This window comes from Dama dama, chromosome 13 (assembly GCF_033118175.1).
Source record: "Dama dama isolate Ldn47 chromosome 13, ASM3311817v1, whole genome shotgun sequence".
In the NCBI taxonomy this organism is placed as follows: Eukaryota; Metazoa; Chordata; class Mammalia; order Artiodactyla; family Cervidae; genus Dama; species Dama dama.
The window spans coordinates 32,985,038-33,001,592 of record NC_083693.1 but is presented as its reverse complement, the minus strand read 5'-3'; the positions used below and the strand labels follow the sequence as shown (position 1 = coordinate 33,001,592).

General features: G+C 44.2%; 1 protein-coding gene and 1 pseudogene across 2 annotated transcripts in view; one reads left to right on the top strand and one right to left on the bottom strand.

Annotated features, from left to right (window-relative positions):
* The first annotated feature begins 335 nt into the window (after positions 1-335).
* The window catches only part of SH3GL3 (SH3 domain containing GRB2 like 3, endophilin A3), a 108,451-nt gene continuing 92,231 nt past the window's right edge, over positions 336-16,555 (top strand). For both annotated transcript variants that reach the window (XM_061159615.1, XM_061159614.1), the window contains exon 1: positions 336-472. In XM_061159615.1, the coding sequence (XP_061015598.1) occupies positions 428-472 (45 nt within the window). In that variant the 5' untranslated portion in view covers positions 336-427. The remainder of the gene's footprint in view (positions 473-16,555) is intronic.
* On the bottom strand, positions 594-14,992 carry LOC133068437 (actin-related protein 3-like; annotated as a pseudogene).

Genomic DNA, 16,555 nt, shown 5'->3' with positions numbered 1-16,555 from the left:
CAGGGCAGTCCTATGGCCAGAGGCATCCGGTCCCACGCCCTGCAAACAGCCCTGTATGGCTCTGCTCTCCGGACCCGGGGACATCCCCATGCCGCCCAGCTTCGCAGGCCCATTTTCGCAGCAGCTCCAGTCCTCCCGGGTCTCCACGCAACAATGAAGCGTGGGCGGCCCCAGCGGCTTCATTTGCATATCTCCGCGGCTTGGCCAATGGGCTGCGCTGGGGCTTTGGAACGCAGTGTTGCCATCGGCGTGCGCGCGTGTGTGCGCGTGTGACAGCGGCTGTGGCCGTGGCCGTGGCCGTGGGAGGCCGGCCCGGCGGAGCCCAGCCGCACGGGGACCGGCCCCGGCGCCCGCTCCCCCTGCGCATCGCGGCCGAGTAACCCGGCCGAGTCCAGGGACCAGCAGCCCCGGCCGCCGCGCCGTCGCGATGTCTGTGGCGGGGCTGAAAAAGCAGTTCCACAAAGCCAGCCAGGTAGGGACGCACGGAGGAGGGAGGGAGGAGGGCTAGGGGAGCCGCGGTCCCCTCGAGGCTCCGGGGCCTCTGAGACTCCGGCGCCCTTAGGGGCCTCTTTTAGGGCTCGATTTCTTCCCGCCTAAGCGGGCGCGGCGGTGGAGTGAGGGGCCGCCGGCTCTCCTCCGCTTCTTGGCGCCTCCTTCTTGCCAGCCCCCGGCCCCCCTGCTCCATCCTCAGCCACTGAAATTCCGAGAGGTTCTGTGGAGGGGAGACCAGAGGTGGCGGGCCGCAGGGGCTCGGGCGAGCAGAGACGGCATCTCGAGGCCTGGAGGCTCTGCTCCGTGCCTCTATTCCCGGACCCGCGCCGGGAGGAGGACCACAGAGGGTGCAGGGCCGGCAGGGCCTCCCTCAAGTCTCCCACCTCTTGGTTGGGAGACCCCCCGGGGCACGTCCTGCCACTCCTGCGCAGCCGCTCGGGCGTCGGCGGATCCGGGGATGCTGTGTACTTGGCGCTCCCGGCCTGGAGGTGGACCTCGCCTGCCTGACTGCCCGCAGCTCCGGGCTGGGCAGTCTACAGTCGTCCTTCCTCCCGCATAGTCTTCCCGGTGTCGGCCCGGGCCTGGGCACCAGGCTCCTGTTCTCTAAGAGCTGCCAGTTTTGTGGGAAGACACTGAGACAGACGCGTAAACATATGGTATTGGACACACCTCCACGCACAGTGGATGGCAGATAATAAAATAGGGGCATCAGGGAGAACTTCCCGGAGGAAGAGTCGCGTCATTTGAAAATTAAATATGAGAAGGAATTGTGGTGGAGGGTGTGGGTGGAAAGGATAGGTGTTCTGAGCAGAGGAAACAAGAAGACAGGCAAACGGGCATGTGATTGGTGTGTGTGTGGGTGTGGGTGTCTACTGACAAGCAAATTCGTATTCTAAGATTTCAGTCTCCCAGCCATGGCAGAACTCACATTGTAAAATCAACGCTACACCGGCACTTCTGGGTCTCTTGGACAGATTTCATTCAGAATTCACTCTTCTGATGAGGTCTTATCTTGCCTCTTTCACACATCGGTCCCTGAAAAGCAGCTGGAATTAGAGGATTCCTTTCTGTCTGTCTCCTGTTGAAAAGTGCTGCCTGTTCTTTCACTCACATCCCTTCCATGAAGAAACTGGGTGGTGTGCAGTTCCATCTGGGGATGCTGGGTGGTTGGTGGTACTATTGGGGTAATGAAGAGTCCTGGATGAGGGGCCAGTTAGGTGACCAGGGAGATGGTGGGGTCACTGCAGGCGGGCTTTGGGCACTTTGAAAAATCCGTGAGATACTCAGATGACTCTGGCCTGGGAGCCAGTGGGTGAGATCCAGATTGGAGCTATAGACTTGGGGGAATTTCCAGCCTCAATGGAGATTTAAAAATATAAGTGCAAATGGAAGTCAAAAAATGCACAGGGAGTTATAAACTGTAGGGAGCACCCACATTTAGGGACAGTGTTTAGGCCGGGACTTGATAAGCAGTGACCACTCAATAAATATTTATTGGATAAATGAAAGCGTGGGGGTGGAGAAGCACAAGAAAGGAAGAACTAGTAGAATGGAGGAGAGAGGAGTATCATGGAAACCTAAGAAGTGGGTGCATTTAAAGGTGGGAGCAGGGACTTTCCTGGTGGTATAAGGGTTATGACTCTGCACTTCCAGAATAGGGGGTGTGGGTTTGATGTCTGGTAGGGGAACTAAGATCCCACATGCGATGCAGCCAGAAAGTAAAAGTAAAATAAAAGGTGGGAGCAGTTAGCAAGTCTGCCGTGAGCTCAGTACTGAGGGGTGGGCAGCCCGGAGGCCTACTGCTTCTGTGGTCAGGGCAGTGTCGGCTTAATCACTAGCTAGCTAGGTTTGCTACAGGAGCTTTCTTAGCTTAGTCGCTCAGTCCTGTCTGCCTCTTTGCCACCCCATGGATTGCAGCTTGCTAGGCTTCCCTGTCCTTCACCACCTCCCAGAGTTTGCTCAAATTCACGTCCATTGAGTTGGTGATGTCATCCAACCATCTCATCCTCTGCAGGGTCCTAACCTCTTTTGAAAGATATTCTTTTATTGAGAATAGACTTCATGGGAGCAAATCTCAGAGATGAACAGGACACAGCCCTAAGAGGATTGAAATTGGTTTCTGACCACTAACCAGAGTGAATGGTTGAAATCCCAGGAAGTTATTGACATTGGTAAATAATATGCTAAAGATGAGATCGTTTAGTTTAACTACTCATCATCAGTCCATTAAAAAAGGAAATGAGCAGAGGGTCTAATTTAGTCCTTTTGCATGAACTAAAACCTTTTTGTGACTTTATCTGAAAAGAAAGACATCACAGATTCTCTCTGGGCTTCGCAAATCACATTTTGTGGTCAAAGTGCCTAATAGATACGTTTTTATCTGTTTTGAAAGTCTTTCTAAGAAATCTTGCAGTGGGACAGATTTGGTGGAGAAATTAGACCAGGCTTAATAAAATAAGAGGGAGCATGATCATAAAAAGTGCCAGATGTTCTTCCCAGGCAACATTTTAACAGCAGGTTTTAATTCACATAGAACTTTCCCAGGGCTGGGGAAAGGGAGACTGGGATGATGTCAATGGCTTAATAATTCCCAGGGATCCAGGCCTGGCTGTGCCACTGACCAGATCTGTGACCTGGGAAACATGATTTAACCCATCTGTATAGTGAATTAGAGGACTTAGAAGCTGTATGCGTGCATGCTCAGTCATGTCTGACTCTTTGCAACCCCCTGGACTGTAGCCCCCTAGGCACCTCTGTCAATGGAATTTCCCAGGCAAGAATACTGGAGTGGGTTGTCATTTCCTCCTCCAGGGGATCATCCTGACCCAGGGATGGAACCCAGGTCTCCTGCATTGGCAGGCTGATTCTTTACCGCTGAGCAACCAGGGAAGCCCTTAGAAGCTATGTTCCTGTTTTAAAATTTCTTGTGATGATCATACAACTCTGTAAATATACTAGAAAAACCATTGAATTATATACTTTAAGTTGTGAACTGTATGGTATATAAATTATATCTCAAGAAAGTATATAACTAACTATATCTCTCTTTATATCTAATATATCTCAGTTCTGAAATTGTTAAGTAATTCGCTTAAAGTATTTCAGAGAAAAATAAAGATTATAAAGTGGACCTTTTACAAATAAGGGAACCAAGACCTTGACAAATTGAGATGATTTTTCTCAATGATAGAAAAGGTGAAATAACTTACAACTTCCTGGTTAAGTGCTCTGGCTTTCTCGATACCTTACCTATTTCTGCAGGAAAAAAAAAAGTCCCCTTACTTTACAGAGAATGAAGAACTCTAAATCCCCGGGATTATGCATCGTTTTGGCAGCACATGGAGACTAAAAGGAAAGAGGAAGAAATCAACTAAAATGAGAAGAGTACAAGTTGAGTTAATAAAATTTAATTAATCCTTTCCTTCAACATTTGGGATTATAACCCAAGTGTCCCGAGATCATAATTAAATACTTTTTTCTCTTGAAAAGGTTTTTTTTTGTTTTTTTTTTTTTTTTTAGTAGAGAGATTTACTCTTCTACTGGTAGGGATGCAGTTTGAGTTACTAGAGATAAATACAAATAACTTGGGCTTCCCCAGTGGCTCAGATGGTAAAGAATCTGCCTGCAATGCAGGTAGACCTGGGTTTGATTCCTGGGTGGGGTAATAGTCCCTGGAGAAGGGAATGGCAACCCACTTTAGTATTCTTGCCTGGAGAATTACATGGACAGAGGCGCCTTGTGGGCTACAGTCCATGGGGTTGCAAAGAGGTGGACTGAGTGACAAACACACATACACAAATAGCTTAGAAAGGTCATTGTGGTTTCTTGTTAAGTGGCGTGCCTGACCAATAAAAATGTAACTCATAATAATTATATGTCACTGCTCATTGATTTGTATTAATTATGTTCACTTCATAGTAATTTTCTTGACAGCATTTTATTTTTGTTGCAGGATGCCTAGGCCACATCTGTGCTTACTGTGATATGGACACTGTTCTAATAGCTATATTTGTTCCCTTTCTGCACTTCTGAGAGCCTGGTTCCCCATCCCATGAAAGCCTGATTTTATTCTTTCCTCTTGTTCTTCTTGCCCCAAACTAATCAACTTGTGAGGACACAAGAGGGGTGATGACCCTTCTTGTTAAATTTCCTTGTTTTTACCCTTCCGTAGCAGTGTTCTATCACGTGACCCAGAAACACAATAGGGTGTGGGGAGCTCCTAACAAAGCTTTCTTTTTGGTAACTTCCCCCTCTTTCCCTTTTGATGCCTGAATCAGAAACATGATGAGTGGTCCTAAGGGGCCAAGACATTCTCTCTGTAATGACTAAATGCACAGGCTGGCCATTTATGGGTAAACACTATAGAGAAGGATATTCTTTGTAAATTATGAGAATCTCTAGGGAGGCAGTGGATGTCTCTTGTTTCACTTTCTCATTAGAGAGAAAGATAAAAATGCACTTTGCAAAGTCCATTATGATTCTTTGTTTTTTATGTAGGTGCATCAGAAAATGTGTTAAGCTGAAACTTGCTTGCTCCTTTCCACATAGACTGTTTGATAAATTAATCATTGGGTCTATGTGTTAACCATATATTTTTAACTTGGGATGCTAGAGTAGGTGCTGAAACTAAATTGGTTTTAATTTTTTAATCTCTGAAGAACACAGTATAATTCAAGCATTTCTTACCACTGATGCCTTTTCTCTAAAGTAAATATAATTTAGGCTATCTCTTAGGATTTGATTAAAAATGCATTTAAAAGGGGATTTTTTTTTGTGTGTATGTATATACTATTTGTTTCAGATTAAATTTTCAACTTTATTAAAAAACTGACTATAAATTATATTTTCCAAAATTAAGTGGGGGGTGTGTGTGTATCTTATGTATTTGGAGGTTGCTATTGTTGGCATACTTTACCCAGAAAATGAAACTGACAATAAGCATAACCGATACACGACTTTATTTGACAAAATAATAGGTGAATGTGTTTTGGAGATTCTACATCAGCCAAGTGAGGATAGCTAGATTTTGGTCTCTTGTGTTTCAGGCAGACTTTTTTTTTAACCAACTGAGCTATAAGGGAAGCCCTTACTTTTCACTAGAAACCTGGAGAAGTGTTAAATTGGGGGAAAGAATCTGGAGAAATCCAGTTGGAATTGGGAAGACATTGCTGCAGTTCTAACTATTTGAATTCTTCTGTGAGATGCCTTTTTCATGAGCTCTTCCCTTGCAATTCCCAGGCTCATCCCCACTTGTTTTTACCACAGCACGAGCAGCAGTGACCTTCCTGAGCCCATGGCCTTCCTTCTGACTTTGTCATTCATTGGGTGGTAGTGTCTTTCCCACCGGCATTTGGCTAAGTCTTTCTCAAGCACTGACATCACCAAGTGCTTTTGCCAGATCAAATCATCCATCAGTGGTAGAATAGCATCCATCAGTGCTGCTATTTCAGGCCACATAGCTTGGGTACTCCCTACCAATGAACCTGATATCTGAGTCATATGTCCTCATCTGAATCTGTGTTCCTCCTTGCTCCTGGGCAGAGACCACCTTGTCTGGGTTGCTGAGTCTGAGGGTCACTTCCCCAGCTGACACTCGGCAGCTTTTGGCCCAGTGTACCGTTCTCTGCTTACAACCCCTTCTACACTTGTGCGGTTTTCCTCTGGCTTTTGGCTGTTGCTTCAGATCTCCTTTAATGGCTCCTTCTTGTCCCCTTGAGCCCTAAATCCTGGAGTGCCCCAGGGCTCTGGCTTGGAATAGCTCCTCTTTTTCTCAACCTCGAACTCTGCCAAGGTGTTTTATCCAGCCTCATGGATTTATAAACGATCTATACATTGATGACTCTCTAAACTATGTTTCTGGCCTAGACACTCCTCCTGATTACAGACCCATAACAGACTTCTAAGTCTAACTGCCTACAGCACCTCACTTCTTGGATATTTAAAAGGCTGTCAGACTTAAGATGTTCAAACCTGAACTCTTAATTTTCTCCACCCCAACCTGTTTTTCTGCTGGTGGTTCCTATTTAAGTCAGTTGTACCAACATGTGTTCAACTGCTCAAGCAAAATAAGACAAAAACAAGATTCATCTTTGATTGCTTTCTTCCTCTCATCCCTAATTCATCAGAAAATGCTAATAACTCTTGGTTTTATTTTCAAAATACATCCCTCTTCCATTTTTCTCTTCTGGCTCTGCTTCTACTGTCCTTCTCCTGACTGTCACCTCTTGCCCACATGGTTGCTGGAGCCTCCTCACCAATTTCTAGAACTTTGGGACCTAGCAGCTTCCTACCAGGTACAATCCATTGACCCACAGTGACCTGGATGCTCTTCTGAAAAGGAATCTCAGACCCTGTCATTGTGTGAATGTAATGTAGACTGCTTACAAGTCTTCAGTGCTTCAGTGGCGTCCAGCTGTGTTTAGAATAAAACCCAAGCTTCCTCCTCTGGCCTGTGAAGCCTCACATAGCCTGGCCTCTCCCTTCCTTCTCCTGCTGCCATTGAGCCACACCAGCCTCTCTTTGCTGCTTTAATGTGCTGAAGTCTTCTTTTCTTTGGGCCTTTGCCAGAGCTGTTCCCTCAGCCTAGCATGCCTGTCCTCTAGATCTTTGCAAAGTGTTTCCTTATTGTCGTTTAGATCATAGCACAGATTAAAGGCCACTTTGTCAGAAATGTCTTCCTGACCATGCAATTCAAATGGCATCTGCCCTCTCTATCACGTTGCTTAACTTTTAAAAAATATTTTTAAAATAATTTATTTATTTACTTTTGGCTGTGCTGGGTCTTTGTTTCTGTGCACGGGCTTTTCTCTAGTTGAGGCGAGCTGGGGCTACTCTCTAGCTGCGATGCATGAGCTTCTCACTGAGGTGGCTTCTCTTGTGGACCAGGGCTCCAGGACGCTCAGGCTTCAGTAGCTGCAGCTCCCGGGCTCTAGAGCACAGGCTCAATAGTTGTAGCACAGGGCCTAGTTGCTCCGAGGCATGTGGGGTCCTCCCAGATGAGGGATAGAATCCGTGTCTCCTGCATTGGTAGGAGGATTCTTTACCACTCAGCCACCAGGGAAGCCCATGTTGCTTAACTTAAAAAAAAAAAAAAAGTATCATAAATATTTTGATATTTTGATGACTATATTCAGTACAGATGGTTTCCTTTCTAATCCCATATATTTTTATTTTAAAGATATATTTAAACTTGGGGGATAATTGCTTTACAGTGTTATGTTGGTTTCTGTATCATGTGAATCAGCTAATGGTTTGTCATGGATTTTTGTTTCTGTACGAAATATTGGTCTTTATTTTTTGCACTGTGTCTAATTTCAGTGTCAGGTAATACTGCTTTAATAAAATGAATTGGGAAGTGCTCACTCTTCTCTTTTCTGGAAGAAATTACACAAAACTTATGTTAATTCTTTTTTAAACATTTAGTAGAATTTTCCAGTAAAACCATCTGGGCTTGGAGATTTCTCATTTGAGGATTTCATTAGTTTGTGATTTTTTAAGGAATCAATCCATTTCATTTAGGGTTATCAGATTTATGTGTGGAGAATTATATGTAGTATTCTTCTCTTAATCATTATCAACTCCCTTGTTAAATGTGTATAGAGTTGATTTTTGATACTGGTGGTTCCATACCTTCTCCCCTTTTCTCTGTCAGTCTTACTAGAGGTTTGTCAGTTATATTGATCTTTCCAGAGAACCAGGTTGTTAGTTCATTTTCTCCATTGTTTCGCTTTTTCAATTTCATTGACTTCTGCTCTTGTTTTATTATTTCTTTCCTTTTACTTGCTTTTTATAGATTCTTAAGGGAAGCAGATTATTGATTGGAGACCTTTCTTCTAACGTATGCAGTGAGTGCTATGTATTTTCCTCTCAGCACTGCTTTAGTTGCATTTCACTAATTTTGATGTATTTTATTCATTTGATGTATGACCATATACATATGTACATGTGTGTGTGTTGTATCTTCTTATTGGATTGATTCTTTTATCATTCTGTTATGCTCTTCTTTATCTCTTGTTACAGTCTCTGCTTTAAATCTATTTTGGAGTCCCTTTTCTTTTTTGTGTGTTTGTGTTTATTGTAGGTTTTGTTATCCTGAGGTGTGATGTGAAAATCACTCAGTTGTGTCTGACTCTTTGCAACCCCATGGATTATACAGTCCATGGAATGTAATCCATGGAATTCTCCAGGCAAGAATACTGGAGTGGGTAGCTGTTCCCTTCTCCAGGGGATCTTCCAAACCCAGGATCGAACCCAGGTATCCCACATTGCAGGTGGATTCTTTACCAGCTGAGATTTATATAGAACAGCATATATATACATGATTAAGTTGATAACCTCTTAAGCTTGAATGCATTTTAACAATTTTGCATTTCTACTCCCCCTCACTTCACATTTAGTAATTTTGACTTCATATTTATATCTTTTTAACATTTACCTACTTATTGTGGCTATTTTGTCATTGTTCAGTTGTTCAGTTGTGTCCAACTCTTTGTAACGCCATGGACCACAGCATAGCAGGTTCCCCTGTCCTTCACTATCTCCCAGACTTTGCTCAAACTCATGTCCATTGAGTTGGCTCTTTGCATCATGTGGCCAAAGTATTGGAGCTTCAGCTTCAGCATCAGTCCTTCCAGTGAATTTTCGGAATTTATTTCCTTTAGGATGGACTGGTTTGATCTCCTTGCTGTCCAAAGGACTCTCTCAAGAGTCTTCTCTAGCACCGCAGTTCAAAAGCATCAATTCTTCAGTGCTCAGCCTTCTTTATGGTCCAACTCTTACATATGTACATGACTGCTGGAAAAATCATAGCTTTGACTATATGGACCTTAGTTGGCAATATGATATCTTTGCTTTTTAATACATTGTCTAGGTTCATCATAGCTTTTCTTCCAAGGAGCAAGTGTCTTTTAATTTCATGGCAGAAGTCACCATTTGTAGTGATTTTGGGGCCTAAGAAAATAAAGTCTGTCACTGTTTCTGTTACTCCTAGGGTAGAATCTCTGCAATTGTAATTATCCTCCCGTTTGTGGATGTCTAGCTGGGGGTATGATCTTGACTACACCATGTCTCTGCCCCTCCTACTTGTCCCACTGTGGTTCCTTTTTTACATCTTTTGTTGTGGAACACCTTTTTTTTCTAGTCTTCGGGTCATTCTCATCCATAGTTGCTCTGTAAATAGTTATAATTTTGGTGTACCCATGGTAGGTGGGCTCAGGGTCATCCTACTCCATCATCTTGGCCATACCCTCATGATGGCGGGATTTTTTAAACAGAACCTCAGGCCTTTCAGTATTATTTTATGAGACTGTAGATCTTATTTAAATTGTCTGTTTTTATTGGCTTTCTTTTCTGCTGCTCTGGCAGGGGAAGGTGGTGGCATTGCCTTGTTACTTCCAGGTGGGGTTAGTGTCCAGGCTTCTCACTTAGACCGTTGACATTTGAGGTTCTTGCCTCCTTACTGCTGTGTGGGAGTGGGCATTCTGGTGCCTCACTAAGCTTCTGCTGATACCCCTCTGGCCGAGATGGATAGATGTGCCTTGTTGCTGTTCCCCACGTGGCCTCAACTCACACCCGTGGGAGGGGTGGCCTCATTACTGCTGGGCGGTGGCAGAAGCCCTGACTTCCTACAAGGCCTCCTCTGGCCTCCTCGCCCGCAAGAAGGGTGAGTGGGCTCCTTAGTACTGCTGTGGAGTGGAGGTCCAGGCTCCCCGATGTGGTCTCAGCTGACACTGAAGGGGAGGGAGGAGCTGGGTAGAGCTTGTTATCGCCTGGTAGGGACTCCCTGCTTGGCTTTCTCTGGCACCACCCAGGGAAAGAGGGAATTGGGGGGTGCTGGGTCATCTTGTAATAATGTGGCAAAGATGCAAGTTCCTGCATTCCACTCATCCTTTACTGTGTCAGTGGGGATGGGGTCACAGTTCTTTCTATGGTGTTTAGTAAAGCTGGAGTAGAGTGTGTGCATGCTCAGTTGCTCAGTCGTGTCCAACTCTTTGCGTCCCTTTGGACTGTAGCCCGCCAGGCTCCTCTGTCCATGGGATTTCCTGGGCAAGAATACTGGAGTGGGTTTTCATTTCTTTCTCCAGAGCATCTTCCCGACCCAGGGATCAAATCCATATCTCCTGTGTCTCCTGTATTGCCAGAGGATTCTTTAACTGCTGAGCCATCGGGGATGTGGGTATTATCTAGTAATTTCTAATAGTTTAGATATTGTCTAATAATTTCTGTGTTGCTAGACTGCCCCTTGCCTGGTCCTTTGACTAGAGAGAGCAGGCCTTTATTGAGTTTATTTGTCTGTTTTCCTGTATCTGTTGGTATTTCTAGACTGCCGCTTCTTCAGCTCCAAGTCTTGGATTATGAAAGAATAAGAAAATGGAAGCTCACTACTGTGTCATATCTTGGGCCCTGAGGTACCTACTCAGTGTACCTCCTTTGGTCCACCTGCTTGGGCCTTCCTGGGTTTGTGTTATATACAATGCCAAGGATTTTGGTTGTAATTTGTGGGAGGAATAGAGAAAGTATATCTATTCCATCTTCCCTGAAGCAGAAGTCCTTTGAGTAACCCAAATCAAATCCTTTCTTAGAGGGTCTGACTGTCTGGTCTTTCTTGCCCAGTTTGTCCCTTGTGGAATCCTAAGTCTTTTGAACACTACTGGAACCATCTGCTAATATTGAATGAACATGCAGCAGGTTTTGAGAATTGGAACCTGGATAACCTCCTTCTGTTGAACTCCAACCTATTGTTTGCCTGGATGCTCTTGATTTGACGGGGAATGGGGAGAAATGTTCAAAATCCAGATTTTTAAAAAATGGAATTTCCTGGTTTTGAAATATTGGCAGTTCATTTAAATTTTAAAAGAGCTGTGCGGGGCCAGAAGAAGCATGTGTGATGAATTTACATGGTGCACCGCCAAACGATCAACTAGCACACATGGTTTATCTGCAGGTTAACTTCTCCTCAAGTTTGAATAGTAGAAGGATAATTCTTGGTCACTTGTGGTGTGGCCAGGAACTTGCTTAGGAGATGAATATGGTCTCTGTAGAGACAGCTCTTGGCTTTTTGTTCTGGACGTTTCCTGGAAACCTTGTTGGAAGGCAGATTGGATGGAACCAGGCTGAGTGTTTGCCCATGTGCTATTGTGTTAGACTCTTTGATGGAACTTGGCTCTCTTGATGTGGGAACTGTGGAATGATCAGGCGTGAGGGCAGAGAGCTGTCAAGTCCAGATATGAATTCATCAGTGCTGAGCAGACAGAGCAGCAGAAGGCAGGCTGAGAAGTGAGTGGGCAGCCTCACGTGACTGTGAGAACGTTGGCAAGAAATGAAAGGGAGCGAGTGCTTTGACCTACTTGGGACTAATCTGAGAAGAGGATGAAAGAATAGATGGTTTCTAGAATAGTCTAAGGTAGATAGGGCCCCTTCCCTGATGTTTTCATTGAACCTTGGCATCTCATAAGTCAAAGTTATGTATCTTAAGAAAGATTTTGATTAATCTTATGTATTGGGTTAGCCAAAAAGTTCATTTGAGTTTTTCTGTATGATGTCCCTGAACAAAGTTTTTGGCCAACCCAATAACTTGTTAAATTTGTTTAACAAAATTAACAAATATTGAATTTTTTTTATCTTGGATCCCTTCAAATTGACATCTTAGATCAAGCACTTTTTCCAAGAAAAGACAGAGTTTTCATTTAAACCTTGTGGTCATATCTCTCAAGGGCTGAGTTCTCAGTATGATGGAATGATATTTAGGACTAGGCACAGTGTTGGCATTTAGCATGTAATGTAGAAATTTCAGAGTGAAACAACCTATACAATGCCCTAATTTGGCAATAAATAGCAAAGACTTTGGAGAAGGCAGTGGCAACCACTGCAGTACTCTTGCCTGGAAAATCCCATGGACAGAGGAACCTGGTAGGCTGCAGTCCATAGGGTCCCTAAGAGTCAGACATGACTGAGTGACTGCACTTTCACTTTTCACTTTCATGCATTGGAGAAGGACATGGCAACCCACTGCACTGTTCTTGCCTGGAGAATCCCAGGGATGAGGGAGCCTGGTGGGCTGCTGTTTATGGGGTCACACAGAGTTGGACACGACTGAAGCGACTTAGCAGCAGCAAAGACTTGGGGCTTCCTTGGTGGCTCAGCAGTAAAGAATCTGCTTGCAATGCAGGAGACTCGGGTTCGATCCCTGGGTTGGGAAGATCCCCTGGAAAAGGAAATGACAACCCACTCCAGTATTCTTGCCTAGAGAATCCCATGGACAGAGGAGTCTGGTGGGCTACAGTCCATGTGGTCGCACAGAGTCAGACTAAAGCGACTGAGCAGCAGCAGCAGCAGTGAAGACTTAGACACTTGGAAGCCCAAGGCCAATAATTCACATTTATTTCTCTTGATTTTCAACAGTGGCTTTCTTTCCTGGGAAATAGTGGATGGAGGCCCAGATTTATTTTGAAGGAGTACAAGTGGGTGTGGTGCTTCCCTGGTGGCAGAGATGGTGAAGAATCTGCCTGCAATGCAGGAGTTGCAGGAGGCATAGGAGATGCAGGTTCGATACCTGGGTGGGGAAGATCTCCTGGAGAAGGATATAGCAATCCACTCCAGTATTCTTTTTTTTTTTTAATATATCTTTGAAAAGTGTCTTTATTTTTATTTATTTATTTCTAATTGAAGGATAATTGCTTTACACTATTGCATTGGTTTCTACCATACATCAACATGAATCAGCCATAGGTATACATATAGCCTCCATTCTTTTTTTTAAATTAATTTATTTATTTTCAGTATTCTTGCCTGAAAAATTCCATGGACAGAGGAGCCTGGGGGACTGCAATCTAGGGGGTTCGCAAAGAGGCAGACGCGAGTGAGCATGCACACACAGGATGCACATATGTGGCAGAATTCTGATGTGGAAGCCAGCATGGATCCTCCAAACCGAACTGCCTGTCACTGCATTTTGGGTGTAATGATTTGTACATCGATAAATTTTGGCTTCAGTCTGTCACTACTCAGTTCCTCCCTTGATTTCAGCCTGGCATCTATGGTTCTTTTCAAATCTATTTGCAAGTGATGTGCAAATTCCTTGAATATGGTTGAACCTCCAGAGAGGACAGTCTTCTTGTAGAGAAGACGTCTGACATCAGTAGGACAGTTGTCAGTGCCTTCATCTACAACTTCTGAGATAAGTTGAGTAAAGCCTGAATTAGCACACTCTAGATGAAAAGAAAATTCAGGTCCTAAGACTCCCTCGGTAACAACACCTGGACCTCTTTGGTGGTCCAGCGGTTAAGAATCTGCCTGCCAATGCAGGGGACATGGGTTTGATTCCTGGTCCGGGAAGATTCCATAAGCTGTGGGGCAGCTAAGCCTGAGTCCACAATTACTGAAGCCCATGTGCCTGGAGCCCATGCTCTGCAACAAGAGAAGCCACCGTAATGAGAAGCCTGCACACCACAACTAGAGTGTAGCCCCTGCTCTCTGCAACTAGAGAAAAGAACCTGTTCAGCAATGAAGACCCAGTGTAGCCAATAAATAAATAAAATACAAATTAAAAAATTGCTGTATAATGAGGTATCCAAAAGGTTAACAAAACAAAAGCAACACTAATGGAAAATTTTTTGAGATAGCATTGATTCTAGTGTACTGTTTAATCCACTTTGATCCATCTGTTCATACTTGTTAAGTTCTTTTACTAAATCTGGGCAGGCGTAGCTATAGTGTTCTTTGAAGTTTCCCAGGATTGCTCTGAGGGATTCCTCTGTTTCCATCTCCCAGCAATTGCTGAATACCATATGTTCTATTTCATCCTGTGTTTGGAGTGTGTGCTTAATATAGCTGACAGTCACATGCCCTTCAGTCACAGGGATGACCTGAGTGATACTGATTCCACTGTCTGGTATTGTACCAATAGACAGACCGTTCTCCTGCTTCTCTTGAGGTCTAGGATGCAGCTTAGGCGAGAATGGCCTGCCCAGGAATGTACAAGCCTAGAACATTATTTCAACAGTGTATTTCCTGTTGTCTGGAGTATTCAGTGGAGATTCAGTCCAAAAAAATGGTCTTCAGGTTCTGCTCTTAAAGATCATTTGCTCCGTAAAGCTTTCCATGAAGTACCAGTCTTCAACTATGCCATGGCAAATTGGCCACTTTTTTAATATTTATTTTTGCATATTTATTTACTTGGCCATACCAGGTCTTAGTGGCAGCACTTGGGATCTTTAGTTGTGGCCTGTGGGATTTTTTTTTTAGTTGGAGCATGTAGGGTCTAGTTCCTTGACCAGGGATCGAACTTGGGCCCCCTGCGTTGGAAGCGCAGAGTCTTAGCCACTGTACCACCAGGGAAATCCTGATGGGCCACCTTTTTTTTTTTTTTTTCCTCGACATATGAAGGTTTTCCTGTTGCTTCATCAGCAATAAAGAAGTGTGGGCCACCAACACGTTTCATCCACCACCTTTGAGCTTGTTCATCCATTTTTGCTGACTTCTTAATGGCAATGCCCTGTGCCATGGTCCACCACACAGGCTGGCAGCCATCCACCATCTTCCTTGTCACCTGCTGCTGCTTCTGCCACTGTCTGTTTGGTGCTGGTCGGGGCCAGGGCTGGGCAGGGAGAGATAGAAGCTATCTGACCATCCACAGCTGGCCACTGTCTTTGTCATGGAGTAAGGGTTACAGACAGCAAGCAGAGGTGGAGGCAGGCTTGGTCAGTGGCTACCTCTTATACAACCCAGGCAGGCCGGCTCTCATGGAAGTCTTTAGAAATGCCTATTGAGACTGAATGACTGTTGGTGCTTGCATTCTTTTCTCATGAATTCAGGCTCACAACTTTTCTAGAAAATGGAGACTCCCAAGTGGTACAGTGGTAAACGATCCACCTGCCAATGAAGGAGATGCAAGTTAGACCCCTGAGCCTGGAAGATCCTCTGGAGGAGGAAATAGCAACCCACTCCAGTATCCTTGCCTGGGAAATCCTGCGGACAGAGGAGCCTGGTGGGCTACAGTCTGTGGGGTCACAAAGAGTTGGACACGACTGAGCGACTGAGCGACTGAGCACAGGCTCCCAATAGGTGAATACCTGGGGTGTTGCACCAAATTAAAATATTCTGTTTTTGTGTTTTATGTTCGTCTCTGGTATCTACGTTATTTGGAGCTTTGACTTCCATAAATTAGGAGTCTGAACTTCTTCTCATCCAGGAAATGTTGTCTTCATATCCAGGAAGAATGTTTTGCAGCCAATCAACTCATCATTCCATGAGTATAATAATAATAATGCTAATTAGCTTTTTTTTGTAGAGGTGCTGAGTACTGTGCAAAGTATTTTTCGAGGCAGCATCTCATTTCATCTCCTTGATAGCCTCTATCAAGAAGGTACTAGCCTATAATGGAAAAGAATTTAAAAAAGAATATATATATACACACACACTCACACATATATGTCTGAATACCTCTGCTGTACGCCTGAAACTAACACAACATTGTAAATGAACTATATTTCAATTAAAAAATGATTATTGAAAAAAAGAAGGTACTCATCATATTCCTCCTTTTACAAGCGAGGGAGTTAGGCTTGGCAGAGTTAAGTGAAACTTGCTCAAGGTCCTATAGCTGGTAAGTGGTCTTATAAGGACTCAAGGACAGGCCTCTGTGATTCCAAGACAAATGCAGTCCAGTATTTGTCATCATTGCATGAGATAAATCTCTTCCTACCCTCCACTCTCTTCCTCATGATTTGCAATCTTTGCATAAATTCAGGGTGTCTTTATCTTTCATTTGAACCATGTGTCACTTGTTTAGCCTCTATTGAATAGCAGTTCTCAGTCATAAGTTGGTAAATTGGCCCATGGGTCCAAGACAGCCCATCGTCTATTTTTTTGTATAACCTGTGAGCTAAGAATGATTTTTACATTTTTAATGACACATGATAATGACATATGATTAAAATTTCAGTGTCTGTAAATAAAGTTTTATTGCCATACACACCCCAGCTCATTTCCATGCTCATATGTCTATGGCACAATGCAGAATCAAATAGTAGTGACGGGACAACATAGAGCGCAAAGCCTGAAATAA